General features: G+C 37.9%; 1 protein-coding gene across 4 annotated transcripts in view; it reads right to left on the minus strand.

Moving 5' to 3' along the window:
* LOC124774108 overlaps positions 1–24,689 on the minus strand; it is a 261,535-nt gene that overhangs the window by 81,482 nt on the left and 155,364 nt on the right. For 3 of the 4 annotated variants that reach the window (XR_007015127.1, XM_047249457.1, XM_047249455.1), the window contains exon 12: positions 21,780–22,009. Coding sequence is in view for 3 of the 4 variants with exons in the window: in XM_047249457.1 (XP_047105413.1) it covers positions 21,780–22,009 (230 nt within the window). In the remaining variant the exon portion in view is untranslated. The remainder of the gene's footprint in view (positions 1–21,779; positions 22,010–24,689) is intronic. The other variant, XM_047249456.1, reaches the window with a different exon arrangement.

A 24,689-nucleotide genomic window follows, 5' to 3' on the forward strand; every position in this document is an offset into this window, starting at 1 on the left:
ATGCCAATGTCGTCAGGAAGGTGGCAATGGTGTAGTGAAGTTAGTGGGGAGCATGTTGAGAGATCCCATGTACATTGACTGATGTTCATTACCACTATGCCATTCGGTGACACCACAGTGGTGTTGTGTGCAAAATAGCGGTCAACTGCTGGTGACACTACAGCTTTTCCATCTGCAGGTCTTGTACAAATTTATTCGCTTGGCACCGGCAGCACTAATTTGGATTACTTGGCTTATCACCGGCCATTCTTGACATTATCAGGAGATTATAAATTGTTAAATTTTACTAATCTCATAATTAGTTCTCATAAGTTCTCAACCCTGTTCCACTACTTTCATGAAACTTCGAAGATATACATACGTATGTATTTATTTGTATTGTCTTTGGTACTTAGTATTTCTATTTCATATGATATGCAGCAAAACAGTCTCTAAAATGTAACGCAACTCCACAAGACTAGCACATTAAGTTTGTTGTTCTTGTTTTTTGTCTTTGTAACATACATGGCACTTTCTTCATTTTTATTTATCCATTTCAGAAATAAGCATTAGTTGCTGTTGCTTTATGTGACTGGAAAGACTGTCAACTGGCTCATGATGAGACGTACGCTCCAAGTTTTGTTCAGAAGCAGGTGCATGGTCTTTTATCCACGAATCAGACACTTTCAACAAATAATTATGAAATCAGAGACTCTTGTTTTCTGTATTGAAATATTAACATGTATGGAATGCATTAAATAATGTGCAGTTAAAGAGCTACAAGCAAACTTAAATTTGACCATTTTATAGTTTCTCTGTATATGGGGAAGTAACAAAAATATTGGTCTGCCTGATCCACTCCTTCCATGTATTTGTTGTAGTCTAATACACTGTCAAGTTATTGTGTAATTGGGTTTTCTACATTTTCTTCTGTCAGTCAAAGTGGCATTATGTATTGTATAAATCATTCGTATCATTTTAGTTTTCGAAGCTCTCCATATCTCTGCGAGTACTTCACCTTTGGACTGATGACAAGCTTCAAACACAAACACATTTGCGTGCTTTAATTTTTACAGAAATGCTCTATTTTACCATATCATTCCACAAACTCGAATTTTTTTTATTATTTTTTTTTTCCAATGAACTTCTCTGCAAGTTCTACACTGTTATAATAATTATCCATGTAGAGGTGATGCCAATTTCTATAAGAAGGTGTCAACAGTTCCACCACTGTTTTTGCTAAAGGCTGTCCAGCACCAGAAAATATCTTGAATGAGAAAATGTATCCCATACTCGAATCACGCAACGTCTGAATGAGTATATCATATTTCATAATTTTTGACAGATTGTAAACTTTAAAATTTGACCCTCCATGCCATGGTATCATTACTTCACCAATTGAGATGTTTTGACTTAGATCAAAAGTTTCTTTAAACTTTCTGGAAAAATAATCAGTTACATTTTGCGAAATATCGGGTGTCTATCAATGGATTCGTTGACCAATAATCGTCAATCTTTGCTTTTTTATACAGTTCCCATAAGGGTTGCAAGCCCAAACCATTTTCTAAGTTCGGGTCTCATAACATCAATAAATTTGTCATTTTTTTTTATCCAGTTTCCTTCCATTGCACTTTTCACTGTAGTACTTGTTGGTTTCATTGCTAATATATTCAAATAGATCGTTCCCAATATATAATTCTACAATATCCTCTACGCTCTGTGTATCTTTGGGAAATGTGTTTGGACCCAGAGGACCTTCAAATTTATTATTGGTCCTCGGTATATCAAAGTCTGACCACTGTGCACTGTCTTCTTCGCCTGATTCATCTGAATCAGTTGGCAACCGTAGTGTTTGCTGAATTCTTCTTGGAGGTATTTCACTATCTTCTGATGATTTTGCTTCACTTTCATTATTTTGATATCCAATGTCTTCTTTCCAATCAGCAAAGTCGTCTGGAACGTCAGACAAGACGTCCACACATTCATCGTAGATAATCGTATTGTCTCTTTTGTCTGCCATGATGAAAGGGCCCAAGTACTTCCAAAAACAAAAAAAAAACTTGTTGGCATGTGTAACTTATTGTTATCCAAACAAAACACCTACAGAATGCAAAAGATACTAATGTGCTGTCGCCGGCCACTGCGCGGTACTATGCTCACGATACCAATATGGTGTCACCGGCCACTGAGCGATACTATGCACACCACACCACTGTGGTGTCACTGACCGTTGACTGCAGTTTCGCACATGACACCACTGTGGTGTCGCTGGGTGGCATAGATTTGATAAATCTGGTACAAAAAACTACTACTGTAAAACTTTTCCAAATAGCCCTCATACATAACTGACTAACTCGTACATATAAATTTCTCAGCAATTCTGTTTGCAGCTAATAATTCTGTTCTACTATAAGCTGATAATACGGAAAAAAATTCCAAACCATTAACTGTTTCCAGTTGAATGGGTTAAAGCAGAACACTACAGAAACCCATTTGGTACATTTCAACAGCACAACAATCAGTTCATGGAAAAAGTTTATGTAATCAAATTCCTATAATTACATATGGACAAGAACTTAAGCTGGAAAATCAAGTAAATACTAACAGAGGCTACTAATGTGAGTACATAAAAAAACAGCATATCATGGTTATTTTGAATTTTTCATTAAGTATGGTATTACTTTCTACGGAAGTTCAAGTAATGTATCTTGGATACTGAAGCTTCAGAAGAAAACTGTCAGATACATGTACCTTGCACAGGAAAAAGAATCTTTACATCCATTATTTTGGAAACTATAAATCCTAACTCTTTCCTCCCTACACATTTCTGAAATTACAATCTCCTTACACATCAGACAAAAATTATTTGAGGAGAATCAGTTTAGTCACACTTAAAAACACAAGAAACAAAGAGAATTTTATGCTTCCCACACAGTAACTGAAATTTGACACAGTCTCCACAGTATATGGGATGAAAATACACAATATATTAATTGGCAAAAACATACTTAAAATCTAAACATAAGGCAGCCAAAGATTTTGTGGGAGAAATCTTATTACTCAATAGAAAAATTCATGGAGAATAAACTGATAATTTGAGTTAGCTATAACATAGTATTACATTTTTTTCGATGTGTCTCCTGTAACCAAATTGGATAAAAAAGCTATAATTTTAATTACAACTGTTATTTACAGTTTTATTAATTAATCGCAATGATTATGCTAGATCTGAAAAGTGCCATAATAAAATAGGAAATTCCTCTCTTGTTTAATGCTGAAAGAAAGGTAAAAAAATGAATCAAACAAAGAAACAGATATTACGCCAATAAAAATAAACAAAACAGTGGTTACAGATGGCAGAGAAATAGCTAACATACACAATGACAACTATATAAATGTAGTAAAGAACTTGAACTAGAAAGAAATATTCCAAAAAAGAAATTTACTAAGAAATTTAGAAAAATTAAGCAGGACCATGTTCTTGAAGCCAATCATAGAAGATGAACTGAGGAAAATTGTGCAGGAGCTGAAGTCCAAGAAATCAGCTATAGGTGATGAAATATCAAATCACATAATACAGGTAGTAAGTGAACCAATAATCACACAGGTCCTAGACATAACAAAAACCTCTTTCAGAGAAGGATTTTTTCCAGAAAAACGGAAGATATGCTGGGTAGTGTCAGTGTACAAAACAGGGATAAGGATGACCCCAAAAACTACAGGCCAATTTCAGTGTACCACATTTTTCAAAAATCCTGGGAATGCTTATGTATACAAGATCAGTCAATTATCTGGAGAAACATAATATTTTTGTACCATCATAGTGTGAGTCCAGAAAGAGTAAATCTACAGAATCAGCAATTGGCAGTCCGACAGAGTACACTGAACAGTGCTTAGACGAAAAAAAAGTTGTATCTACAACTGTTTCTGGGTCTCTCCAAAGGACTCAACACTACTGACCACGAAATACTGATACAGAGATTGGAAACCTATAATATTGGAGGGCATGAGGGGACTGGATACAATCATACTTATGAAACGAGAAACAGCATGTGTATTGATATGGGACACATATCAGTCAGAAACAAACTGCTATTTCATCTTGTGATGAAGAAAGATTGGATATTTTTACTTCCCCTCTTGTTTTGCCATCTGCCTCCTTAAAATTCATTTTTTCAATTTTGAATTAAGTACCATTAAAATACGTGAATATAATATGCATTTTCATAGAACAGAAAGGTTGGCCCTCAGGTTTGAAGAACATAACACCAGATCTAATTTTGTGCTTAGTTTTATGTACATGATTGATTTTCCAATTTATTTCGACTATTCCTAGTTAATACTTTTGTTATAGGGGGTGAAATCAGTAATGGTTTCATAACTTAAATTCTGTTGTTGACATATAAACAAATATAAATTCTGTACTAGTTATAAACATTTGGAGGAACAACTAATAGTATTCTTAAAATATTTATTTAGCTCCATTCAAAATATGTCCAAAGTAATTAACAGTTTTCTCAAAAGTATTGTTTGCATAACAATATTTGTTAATTTCAGAATTTAAACAAATAATTCAGACTAACTCTTGCAGTAGAGGAAACTGCCAAAAAGAACCAATTTTTCAATGTACTCAGCTTAATCGAATGAGTTGAGTTTTAATTGTGATTTATGTAAATTTAACTTTGAACAATGTGTAACTTCAGTATCTATTATATGGGTCCCATTTTTGGTCACGAGACAGTCAGTCCACGGCCGAGTTTCAGACAAAAAACCTGTGTTGGTTAGAACAACAACAATGCTTAAATTAACTGTAAAATAAGTGTTAAACAATTAGGCCATGTGTAAAAACAATGACAGTGTCTGCTCCATTCATACCTTTCTACTCTTCAAGAACTGTGAACTTTGTGGTTAGGTTTTACTGCTTGTATATGTTCAACAGGAAACTATTGTAGCAGCATGTGGAGGATTGCCAGCAAACTATTAATGAGGCTTATCGAAAATTAAACAACAATGCAGTGGCCATATAACTGTGCATTATTAGGGGGTTGTGAACAGTGAAATTAAAGTACTGTGAAACGCAACTGTGCACCTGTCGACTACATTATTTACAGTCGTCAGTGTTGGAAACCACAACCCATTTTTCAGCCAGTGTAGCAACGCAGTATGTTGACATCAAGGACACCAAAGGAAATAAACAAAGTACCAACCTGTTCATTAATGATATAGGTCTCAAAGAGAAAGAAAAGAAAATATTGTATGCAGGTGACATGACAATACTGAACAGTGACCAAAATGTTGGAACAGCTCAAGAGAAGAGGATTCATTTCTGCAAATGTCACAGCTCAATAGCTCACAGGGACTAGTTACAAAAACTATATATGCAGTTTTCAGAAACAAAGAGAAGGCTGTGCAAATGGGAAAAAAGGCAATCAGGATCATTTGAAGAAGAAAGACTTCTGAAACTAAAATATTGTAGTGTCTATGCCATTAAGAAGACTGATGCAATGTTACTTCGGACTGCATGTTCTGAAGGAACATTGCATTGTTCTTCTTAACAACACAGGCACTGCAGTGTCGTATTCATCCGCCGATACCAGGCAGTCACATTGAATTAAAATGTCCTCTCCCATTTGGAAACTGCATAACGTGTGTCCGAGTACAGGCTGTGATGCAGGAGAGATGACATATAGAAATTTGTGTCAGGCCATGAGTTGTCCACAGGTAGCCAAAGTAGTTGAAGTGACCCTTCATATAAAGCATGAAATCCAAGTTTGAATCCTAGTTTGGCACAAATTTTCATTGTCATCATTCCAAACACTTGTGTACACACCCACAACACATGGAGGAAGAATGATGTACGAAGCATTCCCCAGCTACAGACAATTCTTGAAAAAGGGCCTCAGTACTCAGGTATGAAATTACTAGGAAGCCTGCCTAAAAACCTAGATATAGTGTGCATCACAGTAACTTTGCAAAGATACTTAAGAACCATCTGATGGAAGAGGAATTTCAGTGTTGAAGAGTACTTTTTTATTTTGTTTATTTACTTGCAAAACGCTCCATTACAATACTTGTAATACTACATGTATGTACTGCATGGATGTGTGTGTGTGTGTGTGTGTGTGTGTGTGTGTGTGTGTGTATGTGTGGAGCATAATGAAGTATTTGTGTTGTATGATGATGATGAAAGATTGCAGAGAGTGAAACTTGCTGCCAGCACATAGCCTACTCCTGCTGAATAGCACGAAGGGGGCCGCAGTCTTAATGCCCCATCTGACGCATGGTTCACCATCAATAGTCTTAGCTATTTACACCAGGACATTGGCACACAGTCTGGTGATTTGAAACTTTACACCACTACTGCTCCTCTCGTCGCCAGCCAAATACTGGCATCAAAAATTTTTACCACCAGCAGGATTTAAACCAGCTTACCCCCATGTAGAGGACCACCACACAAGAATGCATTAGTGACCTCGGCCATAAAGACGGGTGAAGAGTTTTTGCTACATTAAATTTGTATATATTGTTATTTATAATCAATAATGTTAGAATCCCCCCCCATGAACCATGGACCTTGCCGTTGGTGGGGAGGCTTGCGTGCCTCAGCGATACAGATAGGTGCAACCACAACGGAGGGGTATCTGTTGAGAAGCCAGACAAACGTGTGGTTCCTGAAGAGGGGCAGCAGCCTTTTCAGTAGTTGCAAGGGCGACAGTCTGGATGATAAACTGATCTGGCCTTGTAACAATAACCAAAACGGCCTTGCTGTGCTGGTACTGCGAACGGCTGAAAGCAAGGGGAAACTACAGCCGTAATTTTTCCCGAGGGCATGCAGCTTTACTGTATGATTACATGATGATGGCGTCCTCTTGGGTAAAATATTCCGGAGGTAAAATAGTCCCCCATTCGGATCTCCGGGCGGGGATTACTCAAGAGGATGTCGTTATCAGGAGAAAGAAAACTGGCGTTCTACGGATCGGAGCGTGGAATGTCAGATCCCTTAATCGGGCAGGTAGGTTAGAAAATTTAAAAAGGGAAACGGATAGGTTGAAGTTAGATATAGTGGGAATTAGTGAAGTTAGGTGGCAGGAGGAACAAGACTTCTGGTCAGGTGACTACAGGGTTATAAACACAAAATCAAATAGGGGTAATGCAGGAGTAGGTTTAATAATGAATAGGAAAATAAGAATGCGGGTAAGCTACTACAAACAGCATAGTGAACGCATTATTGTGGCCAAGATAGATACGAAGCCCACGCCTACTACAGTAGTACAAGTTTATATGCCAACTAGCTCTGCAGATGACGAAGAAATTGAAGAAATGTATGATGAAATAAAAGAAATTATTCAGATTGTGAAGGGAGACGAAAATTTAATAGTCATGGGTGACTGGAATTCGAGTGTAGGAAAAGGGAGAGAAGGAAACATAGTAGGTGAATATGGATTGGGGGACAGAAATGAAAGAGGAAGCCGCCTGGTCGAATTTTGCACAGAGCACAACATAATCATAACTAACACTTGGTTTAAGAATCATGAAAGAAGGTTGTATACATGGAAGAACCCTGGCGATACTAAAAGGTATCAGATAGATTATATAATGGTAAGACAGAGATTTAGGAACCAGGTTTTAAATTGTAAGACATTTCCAGGGGCAGATGTGGACTCTGACCACAATCTATTGGTTATGAGCTGTAGATTAAAACTGAAGAAACTGCAAAAAGGTGGGAATTTAAGGAGATGGGACCTGGATAAACTAAAAGAACCAGAGGTTGTACAGAGATTCAGGGAGAGCATAAGGGAGCAAATGACAGGAATGGGGGAAATAAATACAGTAGAAGAAGAATGGGTAGCTTTGAGGGATGAAGTAGTGAAGGCAGCAGAGGATCAAGTAGGTAAAAAGACGAGGGCTAGTAGAAATCCTTGGGTAACAGAAGAAATATTGAATTTAATTGATGAAAGGAGAAAATATAAAAATGCAGTAAGTGAAACAGGCAAAAAGGTATACAAACGTCTCAAAAATGAGATCGACAGGAAGTGCAAAATGGCTAAGCAGGGATGGCTAGAGGACAAATGTAAGGATGTAGAGGCCTATCTCACTAGGGGTAAGATAGATACCGCCTACAGGAAAATTAAAGAGACCTTTGGAGATAAGAGAACGACTTGTATGAATATCAAGACCTCAGATGGAAACCCAGTTCTAAGCAAAGAAGGGAAAGCAGAAAGGTGGAAGGAGTATATAGAGGGTCTATACAAGGGCGATGTACTTGAGGACAATATTATGGAAATGGAAGAGGATGTAGATGAAGATGAAATGGGAGATATGATACTGCGTGAAGAGTTTGACAGAGCACTGAAAGACCTGAGTCGAAACAAGGGCCCCGGAGTAGACAATATTCCATTGGAACTACTGACGGCCGTGGGAGAGCCAGTCCTGACAAAACTCTACCATCTGGTGAGCAAGATGTATGAAACAGGCGAAATACCCTCAGACTTCAAGAAGAATATAATAATTCCAATCCCAAAGAAAGCAGGTGTTGACAGATGTGAAAATTACCGAACTATCAGCTTAATAAGTCACAGCTGCAAAATACTAACACGAATTCTTTACAGACGAATGGAAAAACTAGTAGAAGCCAACCTCGGGGAAGATCAGTTTGGATTCCGTAGAAACACTGGAACACGTGAGGCAATACTGACCTTACGACTTATCTTAGAAGAAAGATTAAGGAAAGGCAAACCTACGTTTCTAGCATTTGTAGACTTAGAGAAAGCTTTTGACAATGTTGACTGGAATACTCTCTTTCAAATTCTAAAGGTGGCAGGGGTAAAATACAGGGAGCGAAAGGCTATTTACAATTTGTACAGAAACCAGATGGCAGTTATAAGAGTCGAGGGACATGAAAGGGAAGCAGTGGTTGGGAAGGGAGTAAGACAGGGTTGTAGCCTCTCCCCGATGTTGTTCAATCTGTATATTGAGCAAGCAGTAAAGGAAACAAAAGAAAAATTCCGAGTAGGTATTAAAATTCATGGAGAAGAAATAAAAACTTTGAGGTTCGCCGACGACATTGTAATTCTGTCAGAGACAGCAAAGGACTTGGAAGAGCAGTTGAATGGAATGGACAGTGTCTTGAAAGGAGGATATAAGATGAACATCAACAAAAGCAAAACAAGGATAATGGAATGTAGTCGAATTAAGTCGGGTGATGCTGAGGGAATTAGATTAGGAAATGAGGCACTTAAAGTAGTAAAGGAGTTTTGCTATTTGGGGAGCAAAATAACTGATGATGGTCGAAGTAGAGAGGATATAAAATGTAGGCTGGCAATGGCAAGGAAAGCGTTTCTGAAGAAGAGAAATTTGTTAACATCCAGTATAGATTTAAGTGTCAGGAAGTCATTTCTGAAAGTATTCGTATGGAGTGTAGCCATGTATGGAAGTGAAACATGGACGATAAATAGTTTGGACAAGAAGAGAATAGAAGCTTTCGAAATGTGGTGCTACAGAAGAATGCTGAAGATTAGATGGGTAGATCACATAACTAATGAGGAAGTATTGAATAGGATTGGGGAGAAGAGAAGTTTGTGGCACAACTTGACCAGAAGAAGGGATCGGTTGGTAGGACATGTTCTGAGGCATCAAGGGATCACCAATTTAGTATTGGAGGGCAGCGTGGAGGGTAAAAATCGTAGAGGGAGACCAAGAGATGAATACACTAAGCAGATTCAGAAGGATGTAGGTTGCAGTAGGTACTGGGAGATGAAAAAGCTTGCACAGGATAGAGTAGCATGGAGAGCTGCATCAAACCAGTCTCAGGACTGAAGACCACAACAACAACAACAATGTTAGAATGTAATAAAAATGGTTAGGAACTACATGATAAAGAATATTTTTTTTGTTTTCAATGTGTCCTGCATGCATGTCTCTTTGCTGTATTCTATGCAGTCATATAGGATCAAATAAAACACCCCAATTTAATTCAACATATATTCAATAAGTCAAAATTTGTTTTAAATTTCTCAGAGCCCAGAAGTTGGGCACCCCAGTTTGGTAAAGATTGTCGAAGACTTCTCTGTGTCTGGGCTCTTGGTGAAGAAGATATCTTTCACTTCTTGCAACAACTTAACTCATCTTCCTAGCACACGTTACCAGGTCCTTTTCCAAATCCAAAACCGCCTTCCTTAATACTGACCTTGAAAGGATACAAAATTTTATGCTATTTTATTGGTAACAATTTCAGTAAAAAAGCATCTGATTAATAGGAAAATCCCAAATCAGCTTGCGTATAAATTAAAAGTGTATATAGTTGTGCATTTAGGTAAAGTTGAATAGAAAAGTCATTTAGAGGGTTAGAACTATGTTTATTATGTATGAAGATTTATTACGGAGCACATCCTGCTGTGGCTGTTCAATTTACTTGTCCAAGTTATTCCTTATGGGCTCCATGCAATGACAAAAGCTGTAATACTGTGCTTGCCATCATAGTAAGTACAACAAAGAGACTTCCGCACTGTATGCAACTCCAAGGAATATCAGTGACACCAACATAATACATGGCAATAATGTCAATATATATTGGATCTTTCTGAAATAGTGCTTTGTTTAGTTGGTTGAATGTCGAAGACTGAACAGAATGTTAGCCTCACAAAAAGATGCATCCTAATAACTAATCTTTTGTCTGATGCATAGTCAATGTATAATAAATTCTAATTGTAACTCCAAGTTGTCAGAACACTGCTTTCATAGACATTCGCACTGAATTCAAGATTAAGAAGATTTCATCCAGTTGAGAGTTCGACAACTACTACAGAGCAGATGGTAGTTTATTTATAACACAGAAATTGCCAAAACTCTTGAAATCTCCACAAGCCTATATCCAAACATCATTCCTTACAAAACAAACCAATGAGCAACAATACCAACACTTTGACTGCTGCCACTCCCTCCACATGAAACAATTCCTTGCCTAGAGCCTAGGCATCTATGGCAAAGTGTGTGTGCTCCACCACTGAATCAAATCACTCAACACATACACCTACAACCTTTCCCAAGCTCCCTACTTTGTAAGTACCCTACAGATCTTACTGGCTAACAAATGTTTCAGACAGCATTCTCCACTCACCCTCTGACTAATTCAGTAAGTTCCCACTTCCAAAAATACTAAAAGCCCCATCCCCTCCAATGGCCTCACGTAACAAGTACCACCCAGCTCACAATTCTAAGTCCACCGCTGCAGACTTAGGCAGTAACAGGGAGTCATCCCTCAGGGGCCAGAGCAGCACTGACCTTCTGCATTGGAGAGCAGCAGTTTGCAGCCAGAGTGGTACTGCCATCATCTCTCCACACCAGTGCAAACTTCTAACCCAGTAGCCATCACACACTGCAGAGTGAGGTATACAGTGTCAGCAAAATGGGACATGGTCATCAATTGGCTGTCACACCACCCCAACTTCCTCACATAATCAGCATTGCCCTTGGACTATGTGCCTCCAGAGAGCATATCCAGGGGCACCACAGCACTGTGACATTGTAATCCAAGATGAATAAAATATGTTTATCTTGTAGCAGAGATTTCCTAGCCACCCCAAACCAGCACTTCTGTCTCCACAACCTGCCACTCCACTGCACCACAGCGGCCCAATTCACATCCAGGTTGCTAAGGAGACCATCTGATCCCGAGAGTCAGTCATTTTCATCCTGTCAATGCTACACTGTGACAGCAAGATTGTGCACTCAATTTCTGTGCTATGTTACAGCTTTACATTCCTGCATGCTTTGGTCAGAATAAACAAATCAGGGAATCAACTGCAGAAACACCACTCTCAGACTCATCACACTTGTTGAGCTACAGCAAGAAGGAAGAAAGCCAGTACAGTATTGACATAACAGTGGTGCCTTGCTTTCTAATGTATGTACCCTCAATATTGGACTTTTTATTTTAGATTCATTTTCCCATATGGCTAACCTCCTTTCCCTGTGGACTAAATTTCTTTCTTCTGTCTACTTTTTTTCCCTCATTCTCTGGGTGTACCACCAACACTTCACCTTTTGACTGAACAGATTCTGTCTAATATTTCCACTGCTTCTACTTGGGCTTCCTCAAGGTCCTTTTTAACTTGTTAGATGGTATATTCTTTAATTTTCCCATATATGCCATAATTTTGTGTGAGCCTCATTCTTGGGAGTCTCTGAACATGTCTAAAATTATAGTCTTCATTTCTTAATCATATCTGCTGCTGGGAATTATATTTCTGTTGCTTCAGTGTGTGTCTGTGTTCTGTTTTTTCTGGACCATGAATTTTTCCTCATAATCCTTCATTCTTCCTTCAAGATGTTTTCCAGATTGCCTTTTCTATTCAGAATTAAGTTTTTGTTTGAGTACAGAGCTACACATTTTATCACCATGCTGTAATGCCTAATCTTTGTATGTGCTCTTGCTGCTGAACATGTCATGCATTCTCCCAAACAGTCTCTTGAGTTTTCATAACCAAGCTCTGTGTTGTTCCTTTCCTAGCCCTGTTGGGTACTCAATTCCACCAAAAAACTTGGAACCCTTTTGATTTTCTCCTACCTTGTATTTAATTGCTGAAAGTTCTACAATTTTCATTATAGCTTTTTATTCGTTATGTATCTTTTATTTTGTATTGCTTTAATTTTTTATATTTTTGTTCTTCTTGCTTCCCTCTTTCTGTTATTTTCTGCTATCTTAGATCTTAACTGTTCCCACTAATGTATCTTCACTTCTCATTCTGCCCTTATCATCTCTGGACTGAAGCTGGCACATGCTCACCAATGTACCATCTCTGACCTCCCACTCTCTATAACATCTCACTCTTCCTCAATGTCAATACTCATCCTCACAACATGTGGGTCTCTCTCATCCTTGGGTCTGAGTGACCAGCCCTTTCTTTCTCACCTTCCCCAACCTGTGCCCCTCTCCTTCCTGGGGAAGGAACTAATAGTTCCAAAACCTTGAATAGTTTTGTCACTTTCTCTTTTATAAGTATGTTGTAACAGTACTAAGCACTTCCCTTACTGAAGATAAGAGATGGCCAGCAATTCTGACTCAAAATTTAGTAACTCGCATACTTAGCATTTGAGTACATAGCACTTCATCAGTTATTAGTACACTTCAGCTGAGCAGCCTGTAGTGACTGCTTCTGCCAATTGATGTACTCATTCTACTTCCCTGAAGGTTCTGCTTCATGATGGGTTTTATGAAACGGGTGTGTGACTGACTACCTGGATGTACAGCAGAAATGCTGAGTCACAGATAGGAGAACAAAAAGATTGTCACAAATAAGCTTTTGACCAGCACGGCCTTTGTCAAAAACAGACAAAACACACACACACACACACACACACACACACACACACACGACTGCAGTCTCAGCCAACTGAAGTGTGGCTTCAGTTGCCAGAGACTGTAGTCATGTGTGTGTGTGTGTGTTGTGTTTGTGTGTGTGTGTGTGTGTGTGTGTGTGTGTGTGTCATCTGTTATTGACAAAGGCTTTGCTGGCCAAAAGCTTATTTCTGACAGTCTTTTTGCTGTGCCTATATGCAACTCGGCATCTTTGCTATATGGTGAGTAGCAACTTTCCTTTTCATAATACTGTTACATTCCTTCCTCGATTTTCCATTATTTGACTAACTGAATGAATGTGCCATTTGGAAAGCAGCAGGGGGTGTTCGCAGAACTGAAGCAACTCACAGGTCATGCCTCGATAGCTCAGTCTAAGAGCACTGCTTGTGAAAGGCAGGGCAAAGGAGTCAAGTTCTAATACTTCACACAATTTATATATGACAGGAAGTTTCAAAACAGCATTCACACTGCTGCAGAATAGAAGATTTATCCCAGGATTTTCTCTCTCTTGTTATTTACTGCTCCATCTGCCATAAATGTGGTATCTACCAAATATAAGTTATGATTTGGCTTTCTTCACCCTCTTACTGTTCTCAATAGTTTCTCTCATCAGTTTTGCATCTTTTACTCTCTCATCTTTTCGAATACATTTCCAAATAATTCATTTAATATGGCATATTCAGTAATGTTCCCATAGTTATCTACAGTTTAATTTCAGATTTTGCCTTCTTCTTACGTCTAACAACTTTTGTTGTTCACTAAGTTTCTTCATTAAATACAAGGTGGTATTCAAAAGTTCCCAAAATTTTAATTTTTCATTCAAATGGCTATGAGTACACTGAAACACTGTTAGGCACCTGCCCATACACCCTTCCTGAATCAGTGTAGCAAGTGGCTGAGAACTGAGTGATTTGGTTAGTTGTTGGTGAGGTTATTTCCATTGTCATGTTTCTGCGAGTTTGTGATTTTACGATGGCAACTTCAAAGAGCAGTGTGTCTGCATTAAGTTTTGTTTTACGCTTGGGAAAATCACTGCAGAAATACACAAATCTGCAACAAGCTTTAGGAGACAGGTCAGACATAAGAACATCACTGGCATAAGCATTTCATATATAGGCAAAGGTCAACAGATAATGATGACTGTCCCAGGTTAGTTAATTACTTAGTTTCATGTTCTGTGGAATATTTGTAAAATTAATTGTAATGAAGTGTCCTGGACAGGTAATCAAAAATTGTGGTGGCAGGAATGTGCATCCCTTTTTGTGCTAAAGACAACTTATGTAGCGTAATCTCATTTTCTCCTCTAGTATTATAATTATGTACATCACTGCTTCATTTGAACTGCAGTGAATTATTTACAATAGACTTCATGAGGAAATAAATATACTGTGAGGCAGTATTCAAAATGCCTACCTCTTTAAACAGATGTCTAGAAGGTGGTCATGGGTGAGCACTACATATTATTCTTACAGCATGTGTTTGTGCAATGAGCGCTTCCGCTCTTAAAGTTGAGTTACCCCAGAGCATTATTCCATATGACATTATTGAATGAAAATATGCACAATATTGAACTTAAGAAATTTGTCTCTCCTCAAGATTTGCAATGATTCTAAGTGCAAACGTCATTGAACTAAGTTGTTTTAGGAGTTCCGATTCCCCCCCTCCCATTCCAGTTTAAATTATCATCAATGTGGTCAGCTATTAACCAGCATCACACCAGAAAGTGGACGGAAAGTCAGGGATCTCATTCTGCTACATTGTAGATAGACCATACATGACTACTGCAACATCTTGAGAGTAAGTTATGGTAAATGTGAATGTATTCCACCAGAAGAATTGAAAATTAGAAGGATTGTGGAGAAGTTTGACCATAACTCTTACAAGATGGTAAGTCTGCAAGGTACTTAACAACTGCTTCAAGATGTTCCAAACTTTCTTTCAAGGACAGTCATTGATTACGAAAGTTGACTGTAAAGCTGTGATCTTGAAACCAAGCAAAAATTACCACAATAGAAATCCCCTAGGCCAAAAATACTATATGTACAGTTGTTCCCTCATCCACCATCCAAAACAAGTTGAAGGGGTGAAGGCCTGATAAACTGAGGGAAATGAATCACACACACTATAAAAGAAAGATTTCCACAGGATAGACTACCAAGGGGACAGAAACATTATAATTGCTGTTTTCACTCCCAGAGGGACTACTTTGAAGGTGATGTGAAAAATGAGATCTAGGTAATGCAAAGCAATTTTAATTAATTATATATTTTGGATACCACATCATAACTGCCTCTTTTTTTGATGTTTTCATTTTCTAAGATGCTGAACTATTTGTCTTATTTAACCTGTTATGCCTTCTTATTCTTGAATAAATCCTCATAAGCTACTATTCTGATTACTTGCCTGATGAGTACTTTTCTTTCTATGCCATGTCTCCTTTTACTCCATACTTTACTATTCTATGATCACTTAAAATTCTAAAGAGGTGCACAATAGTGACATCCATGATAATATCTTAATGTTTGATAAAATATAGTCAATTTCAATGTTAGTTCAATTTGGTCCTTGTAATGTTTATTTTAAATTTGCTTTCTTCTCAAAGAATGCATTAATGACAAACACATGCATCTCAACAAATTTTGCTAATGTAGCTCACTCATTTCTGGAGTAATACTCAAAGTTTTCTAACAACAAATCATTTATCCTACTTCTGTATTAGAATCCCCCTCATCTTGTGGTGAGATTTTCTGTTATTTATCAGTTACTGTAACTCTTCATAGAAGTCTACCTCCTTACCATAATATGCGCAGACTGGTGCAGAGAACTGCACAATATATAATGGAATATCTTCTTCTTCTTTAATAAGTCTAGTGATTATATCAGAGTTCCTTTCAATATCTGTAACTGTGCTTCTGATTTTCTTGTTTAAAACAAAGCCTACACCTGAATTCCACTCCTCCTATGTTTCTCTGTATTTAAAGATATGTTTTGATTTTCATTATATTTGGTCTTGATTTTTATTTTATTTTTCTCCAGCTGTTAAAAGCCTCCTCTGTCTTATTTGGCTTTACTAAAATTCTCTTCCAAATACCTTACACTGCATTTGGATCTTAGACTTCTTCAATTTATTGTTCACAAATAAATTGCTTTTCTATAGCCCATGCCATTACATATTCAGTTATATTTAATGTAGTGAAATGTGGGTGCAGAAGCTGGCCACGATCTGTTGGCTAAAGCCATTTTACAAGTTCTCTGAATCCACTGTTCCCAGTATACTGTTACCTAGATCAGAATTTGCATGTGAGCTTGAATGTGTCATCTGGGCTATTAAGAACTATACCCCTTTTACACTAGCTTCTCAGTGTCCACAGATATTGGCAAGACGTGCAACCAGTCAGTTTTTGGGTCACACTTCATACAAGTAGTCCAGAGCAAGGTAGTTTCAATTCACAGTTCTGTTCTGCTGTGTAAGTTGGTGACCAGCCCATCCACATTTGTTCCCCACATAAAGTGAATCATAAATATTGTTATCTTTATTCTTACTAATAGTTTCACAGTGTGGATGTCTGTATTGGGCACTTGGACATATCCTGTTTAGTTCAATTAAACCAGATTCTCTATTAGCAGATACTGTAAAGGGGGTCCTTGGTCACACAAGGGATGATCCTTGTGTTTAATGGTACCAGCCAGATAGGTATTTTGGGTTAAAGCCAAAGTCCAGACAGACAATAACCAAGAAAAATAGAAGCTTCATGTACAGTAAAGAGAGATAAAGCAAAGGGTAGTATCAATTTCCTTCATCAAAATACCAGGGGAATAAAAAATAAAGTAGATGAGCTGTCAGTGTGTTTAGATGATCTCAAACATAAGAATGAGATTGATATACTTTGTCTGAACACCATGTAACTGTGGGGATGGAAAGCATCAGTATAAATGGGTATAATTTTGCATCTTACACTTGCAGATCTAGAACAGATAAAGGAGAAGTTGCCATTTACACAAAACAAGGGCACAAGTACAAAACGGTAGAATTAAGCAAATTTTGTGTCGATCAGCACTTTGAAGTTTGTGCATGTGAACTACAGCTAGCTATGTAGCAACAGTGTACAGGTTCCCATTAGAAGATTGAAAGTGTTCATAAAAAGATTGAATCCCTATTATCCTGTCTGTTAGACAAAAAGAAGAAGTTATTAATCTGTGACGATTTCAATGAAAACTTTCTAAGCAATTCTAATAGAAAAAGTGAACTAGCAATGTTATTAATGACATAAAACTTAGAATCAGTGATCAATTTCCCTATACATATAACTCAAGACAGTAGCACGCTAATAGATAACACATTTGTACAGCAAGAGGATGTAAGACTAACACACGCTTTCCCTGTAATAAATGGATTATCAGACCAAGATGCACAACTGATTAACTTACAAAACTTAGTGTGGTGTACAGCTCTGAAACCATTAAGTAAAAGTCTAAGGCTGGTCACCCCAATATCTTTAGAGTACTGTAGAGAAAGTTTAAGAAATGTTAACTGTGGAGATGTGTATAACGAGCCAAATGCCAATGATAAATGCAACATATTTCTTGGTAAATTTATACTCATTTTTAAACACTGTTGCCCCAAAAAAATTACTAAATGTAACACCAAACAGTTTTCAAAGAAACCTTGGATCACTGCAGGTATTAAAGTGTCTTCAGAAAGAAAAAGAAAATTTTATAGGGCAGCAAGAATTAGTAAAGACCCAGAAGCAATTGTACACTATAAAAATTATTGGAACATACTGAGAAAAGTTGTCAGAAAATCAAAAAATATGTATATTAAAGATGAAATTAACAACTTGGCAATAAAATCAAATGAGTATGGAATATTGTTAGAGGAGAGAGAGGAAATGTAACCACCGGGGTAGGTAGCATTACTATTAAAGAGAATGAGACCATCTTAACCAACAGTACACAAGAAGCTAATGTACTTAACAACCATTTCTTAAGTGTAGGTGAAACAATTGGTGAAAAAGCCAAACAGTGTATTGAAGAGTCAATTTTGAGAAATCCTAGTCAGATTAATATTCATCTAACAACCTCTTGTAAAATAAGGAAAATCATTAAATCTTTGAAAAATAAATGTTCCGTTGTGGTACATGACATCTCTAACAACATATTAAAACAATGTGAAGCCGTCACAGCTAATGTCCTGAGTCATATCTGTAATGTATCACTAACTCAAGATATTTTCCCAGACAGGTTAAAATATGCCATTATCAAGCCTCTCTACAAAAAAGGGGATACCACAGATGTCAATAATTACCAGCCAGTATTCTTGCTTAAAGCATTATAATTGATTATACTGTAAATGATGAAAGTGTGTGAATGCAGCTTGCCACTAACTTGGTGTAATGTCTCTCACACATAAACCTGTACAGTAAAGTAAGGTCCTCCTGTTTTATCTTTAGGCTGATCCGTGATAAGACAGGCAAACAATTATACTAATGGAGGATTCTGCGTATTTTCTCTAATTTCATTCGCTCTCTCTCTCTCTCTCTCTCTCTCTCTCTCTCTCTCTCTCTCTCTCTCTCTGTCCTTTATCTATATACAGTTTTAAATATAATATTTGATTACGTGAACTCATCCCAATAGAATCTCTGGTGGAGCCCTTCGTCTTAATATTCAGCGGCTGGCTTGCTGTAAAAGATCTTTATATCTATTATTATTGTTAAGCGCTGCATTCAGTTGGGAAAATCGATCGTTTGAACAATTCGTTCATTTTACGACAGATTTAGAATTTCAGATGTGTCCGAAGCCTTTTTGGACGATTTTATAAAATCTCGGTGATTGCAGGCTCTCTTCGTCACAACTGAAACTTCCCCACTAATTACAGGGCCAAGACAATCATTAATGATTCAGACAGAGAACTCATTCGTCATTCACTCTAGAATAAAAGGGTCACAAACCTTATTTCTGAGGAAAATTGTATATTCAATCCATCTCCATTACATGTTCCGTTTTCTGTTGATTCCAAGTCTTACTTAATTTGCGTTTACAGTTTTTCTCTCTCTTCAAATAACCCGCTAGTGGCACAAACGTTAATAGCTCGCTTTAGCGAGAAGAAGAGCAAATATGTCTCTTTTAGCAACCCGACAATCTTCCAACAGATACTTCCGAAGCTGTCCTAGTTATCCCTCCCTAACAACCATGGAGAATACATATATGTATCTCTGTTCTTCCAAAGAATAAACGTACTAGAAAAATACCTTGGCGTCGACGAGCTGTCGGCACATATATTACTAGAAAATCCGATCAGATACTTTCCAAAAGTGAATAAATGTGGATGATTTGATTGATAATTATTATTATTGCGTGGTAAAGGGTAATTTTCCGTGGGGAGATTACAGCATTTTCAAAAATCGTCAAGAAAGTAATGTACTCAAGAGTGTTAGCCATCTCAACAGTAATGGGATATTTAGTAAATTACAGTTTGAATTTCAAGAATGGTATTCCACTGAGACAACAATACATAATTTCACTGCCAACATAATAGAGTCTTTAATAGTAAAATGTCACCAACAGGAATTTTCTGTGACTTATCCAAAGCGTTTGATTGTATGAACCTTGACATTTTGTTACAGAAATTACAATTCTATGGTATAAATGGAACAGCATATAAGTGGTTTAAGCCATATCGTAAGTTTCTTTATATGGTTTAAGTAATTTAAGGAAGTTTCCCACTTCATCTAACTGGGGTGAAATTACATTAGGTGTTCCTTAGGGTTCGATCATGGGCCCCTTCTGTTCTTGATATATGTGAATGACCTCGCTTCTTATCAGAAACAAGAAGCTAAACTGACACTGTTTGCTGATGATACAAGCATAATTGTTAATCCATTAAAGAAACTCCAATAGAAAATTATACAAAGAATGTCTTTGGAAAAGTTACTAATTGGTTTTCTGTGAATGGGCTTGCTCTGAACTTTGAAAAAACACAATACATCCAATTTTCTAGTGCAAGAGTACAGTTCCTTCAGTAAATATAACACATCAACAGAAGTCAGTAGCCAGGGTAGAGCATACTAAGTTTTTTGATGTACATATAGATGAGAATCTTAATTGGAAAATTCATATTTTGGATCTCCTAAAGCAACTAGGTTCAGCTAATTTTTCAATAAGAATAATTTCCAATTTTGAGGTTACAATAATTAGCAAGCTAAGATACTTTGTATACTTTCACTCTCTGATGTCATATGGAATAATATTTTGGGGTAACTCAAAACTTAGGCAAAAAGTATTTATTTATTTATTTATGCATTTATTTTAGGCAAAAAGTATTCACTGCTCCAAAGAAAGTGGTTAGAATAATGTGTGGGGCTCATAGTCGCACATTTTGTAGGCATCTCTTTAAAAGATTAGGAATTCTTACAGCAGCCTCACAGTACATTTACTCCGTAATGAAATTTGTTCTCAACAACATGGACCAGTTTAAAAACAACAGTGCATTCATGATTACAATACCAAAAGAAAGAAAGACTTACACTATCCTCTACTTAACCTCTCTTTGGCACAGAAAGGGGTAAAATATGCTGCTGTAAAACTTTTCGCTAAATTACCAGATGAAATAAAATGTCTGACAGACAGCAGTAACAGTTTTAAAAATAAATTGAAATCATGTCTCCCTGACAATTCCTTCATTACCTTAGATGAATTCTTGTAGAGGAATAAACAAACCTGTAGGTACAGTATAGGCATTTTGTGCCATTTAAGGGAATGGAGTAGATAATAAAAATTTTAAGCTTCAAGAAAAAATAAAAATAAAATAGAAAACTTACTCGTGTATATTTCTTATGCACTTGAGATGTTCCACATTACAATGGTTACCATGAGACTGATCAATGGAACACATAACGAACAAACAGTACAATGTGATTCAACTTATGCAGCCTGTTACTTGTCATATTTATAATAAAATATGGCAGCAGGAGAAAAACATATAAAAGACATGGATATGTGCAAGATTTTTGAGCCTGTGGCTCCTCCTTCTGGCAGAAGGACTGACAAGAAAGAGAATGGGATGAAGGAAAAGGACTGTCCAGGTTTAGGAAATGGGGAGAGCCACAGAGAAACTGCCCAGAACACCAGGGTTTCTCATCCAGTGCAGACAAGAACAATCAATCTATCCTTCGTGTCCCATCCGTCCCCAGACCCAGGGTTCTGTAACTCTCCTTACTTCCTAAACCTTGCCAGTCTTCTTTCTTCATCTCCCTTCCTTTCCCTCCAGAACTTCTGTCAGAACAAGGAGCCATTGGCTCTGAAAGGTTGTGGACTTCTTTATCCTTATGTGTGTCTTTTTTTCTGCTGCTGCTGCTTGGTGAGTATATTTTTTATTCACCAATATTATATTTTCAAACACTGATTATTTTCAATGTTATAATAAAATATGTCATTTTTCACATACCTGAGAGCAATAGGCTTCATGAAGAGCTATATTGCCAGGAAGACTGCGGCCACAGCATCTACATGGTCGCAACTTTCTGTGTTGTTGTAAGTGTCTGCACAAGTTACGGTATCGAAATTCACGGCGGCAAATTGGGCATCGTAATGGTTTGGGCTGCGGTGGTGACTGGTTACCAGTAGCAGTCTTTTCAGGACCTTTGTTCAGGTATTTGGTGCATGAAAAACCACCTGCTATGAAAGGAACTTCTATAAATATAAGAATCTGAAGCAAAATCTTAATTTATTATTAGTTTCAACTTTAATTCATTGATTTAATGCATAGAAGATTCATTCAAAATTTGCACTAAACTTCATATTGAATTAATATACAATACATTTATAAACCCTTGAGTGGGTGCACCTGTGTGTAAAGTGCGCCAACCACAAATAACATTGTCTTTTACCATACCACTGTTGTTTTACAATTTCAAGTCCACACCTATTCCTTCATCATTGCTTCAGCTAACACAGTGATATGTTCTGTTGTTATACGTCCATGTGAGAGTCAGTAATATAAAATAAACAGATAGCTATGTGAGAAAAAAATTTATGACCCATGCAAGAAAATGATCTAGATCATGAGCTGCAGCACACTGGGATCTGATCCAACTGGACTGTTTAATGCTTTGAGTGGGTCACTACTGTGGGGTAACACTTGTATGTGGCAACATATTGATATATTTAAAGATTATTTTATTATTATTTAATTAAACAATGCTTTAGTTCATATAATGTAAGTTTATTTCATATAATGTAAGTTTTCTCGTACATGATTACCTTGGTAACATAGAGACAGCTACTCTTGACATGTATAGAGAGTATCAAGTATGCCTGCTTGTGTTATGAGAAACAGCATGCCCGCTCAAGGGTTAAGATGGACATTACACAAAATCTTGAAAACCCTAATTAATTACTTCATAGTTTTCAACCATTCTGAAAAAAAGGATAAGGAATGAGGTGGGATCAATAGGAATAGATATAATTAAAACTATGAGAAGAAAGAAACTGGGTCATCAGATTCTGCAACAACAATCCACATGGTCATGAAGTTTGCGTTGTGTGTGGACAGTTGTTGATACTGTGGGGCTTGGAAGCAGACATGATTTTGAAGGTATTGAATAAACACAGGAAAGAAGAGACACAAAGGATACTGAGAAGAGCAATGCTATAGAGAAGAATAACATAGGAAAACATCACAGGGTTGTAGGATGGAAGGAAAGCCAGGTAGGAATATCAACAGTGTAGAAAAAGATAGTTGGCTATTTACCATCGAGATGACATGTTAAGTTGCAGACATGTATAAATAAAAGGCACTTACACAAAGCTTTCGGCCACAGCCTTCATCAGAAACAGAGAAACACACACCATTCATACACACAAGCAAACACATCTCATTCACACATGACTGCCAACTCAGGCAGCTCGAGGCAGAATGTAACTGTTATGTGGGATGGAAGCAGCAATCTGGGGGGGGATAGTAGTCTACGGGTGGAGGGAGAGAGGAAAATTGTCTGGCGATGTGTACAGGGACTAGCACGACAACAGGCACAGTGTCAGGAGGTTGTGGGGCGGGAGGTGGGCAAAAAAAGGAGCGAAAGAGGACAGCATCAGGGAAAGATGTGTAGGTGCATTGGCAGAGGGTGAAAAATGAGGAGAGTGGGAGACTAGAATTGGGAGGAGATGATAGGACAGAGGGGGTGGAAACTGTTGGGTGGAGCATTTGGGGACAGTATGTTACTGCATTTTGAGGCTGGGATAATTACTGGAGCAGAGAATGTGTTGTAAGGATAGCTCCCAACTGCACAGTTCAGAAAAGTTGGTGGTAGAGGGGAGCATTCAGATGGCTTGGCTAGTGAAGCAGCCATTGAACTGAAGCAAGTTATGTTAAGCTTCATGTTGTGTCACAGGGTGGTCTACTTTGTTCTTGGCTACTGCTTGGTAGTGGCCATTCAACCTGGTTGGTAGTCATACCAATATAAAAAGCTGTGCAATGATTGAAGCAGAGCTGGTAAATGGCATGGCTGCTTTCAAAGGTGGCCCTGGGCCCTGATGGGATAGGATAAACCTGTGACAGGACTGGAATAGGGAGTGCTGGGTGGGTGGATTGGGCAGGTCTTGCACCTGGCTTTTACACAGGGATACAATCCTCGTGGCAAGGGGTTGGGATTGGAAGTGGCATAGGGACAGACTAGACTGTTGTGGAGGTTGGATTGGTGACAGAACACCACTTTAGGAAGGAAAGGAAGTTCTTGTGTAGCATGTCCCTCATTTCAAGGCATGATAATAGGTAACAAAAGCTCTGGCAAAGTCTGTGGTTCAGTTGTTCCAGTCCAGGGTGGTACTGGGTGACAAAGAGGACACTCCTTTGTGGCTGGTTCTTGGGGGTAGTGGGAAATTAGAGTTGTGAGGTGAAAAGGCACAGATTTGTTTGCAGACTTATTTGTGAAGGCCTTCATGAAACCCTCAGCATACTGGGCAAGGGAGTTCTTGTCCTGCAAATACACATCCTCTGGGTAGCCAGGCTGTGTGGGAGACATTTTTTTGTGTGGAAGGGATGATATCTGCTGAAGTGGAGGTGCTGTTGGTGGTTGGTGGGTTTAATGTGAGCAGAGGTACAAGTGGAACAATCAGAGAGGAGGAGGTCAACGTCTAGGAAGGTGGCACGCTGGGTTGAGGAGGACCAGATGAAGCAGACGGGAGAGAAGGTGTTGATGTTGTGAAGGAATGAAGATAGGATGTCTTGGCCCTCAGTCCCTCTAACCAAAATCAGTGTAATTCCAACATTGAATCCTGCCTCACATTGTACTTGCCACCATCCAACCATGATCCTCCTCCCCCACCCCCACCCCCCCTCCCACCTCCCACAGCAAAC

Source organism: Schistocerca piceifrons, chromosome 2, assembly GCF_021461385.2.
Source record: "Schistocerca piceifrons isolate TAMUIC-IGC-003096 chromosome 2, iqSchPice1.1, whole genome shotgun sequence".
Classification (NCBI taxonomy): Eukaryota; Metazoa; Arthropoda; class Insecta; order Orthoptera; family Acrididae; genus Schistocerca; species Schistocerca piceifrons.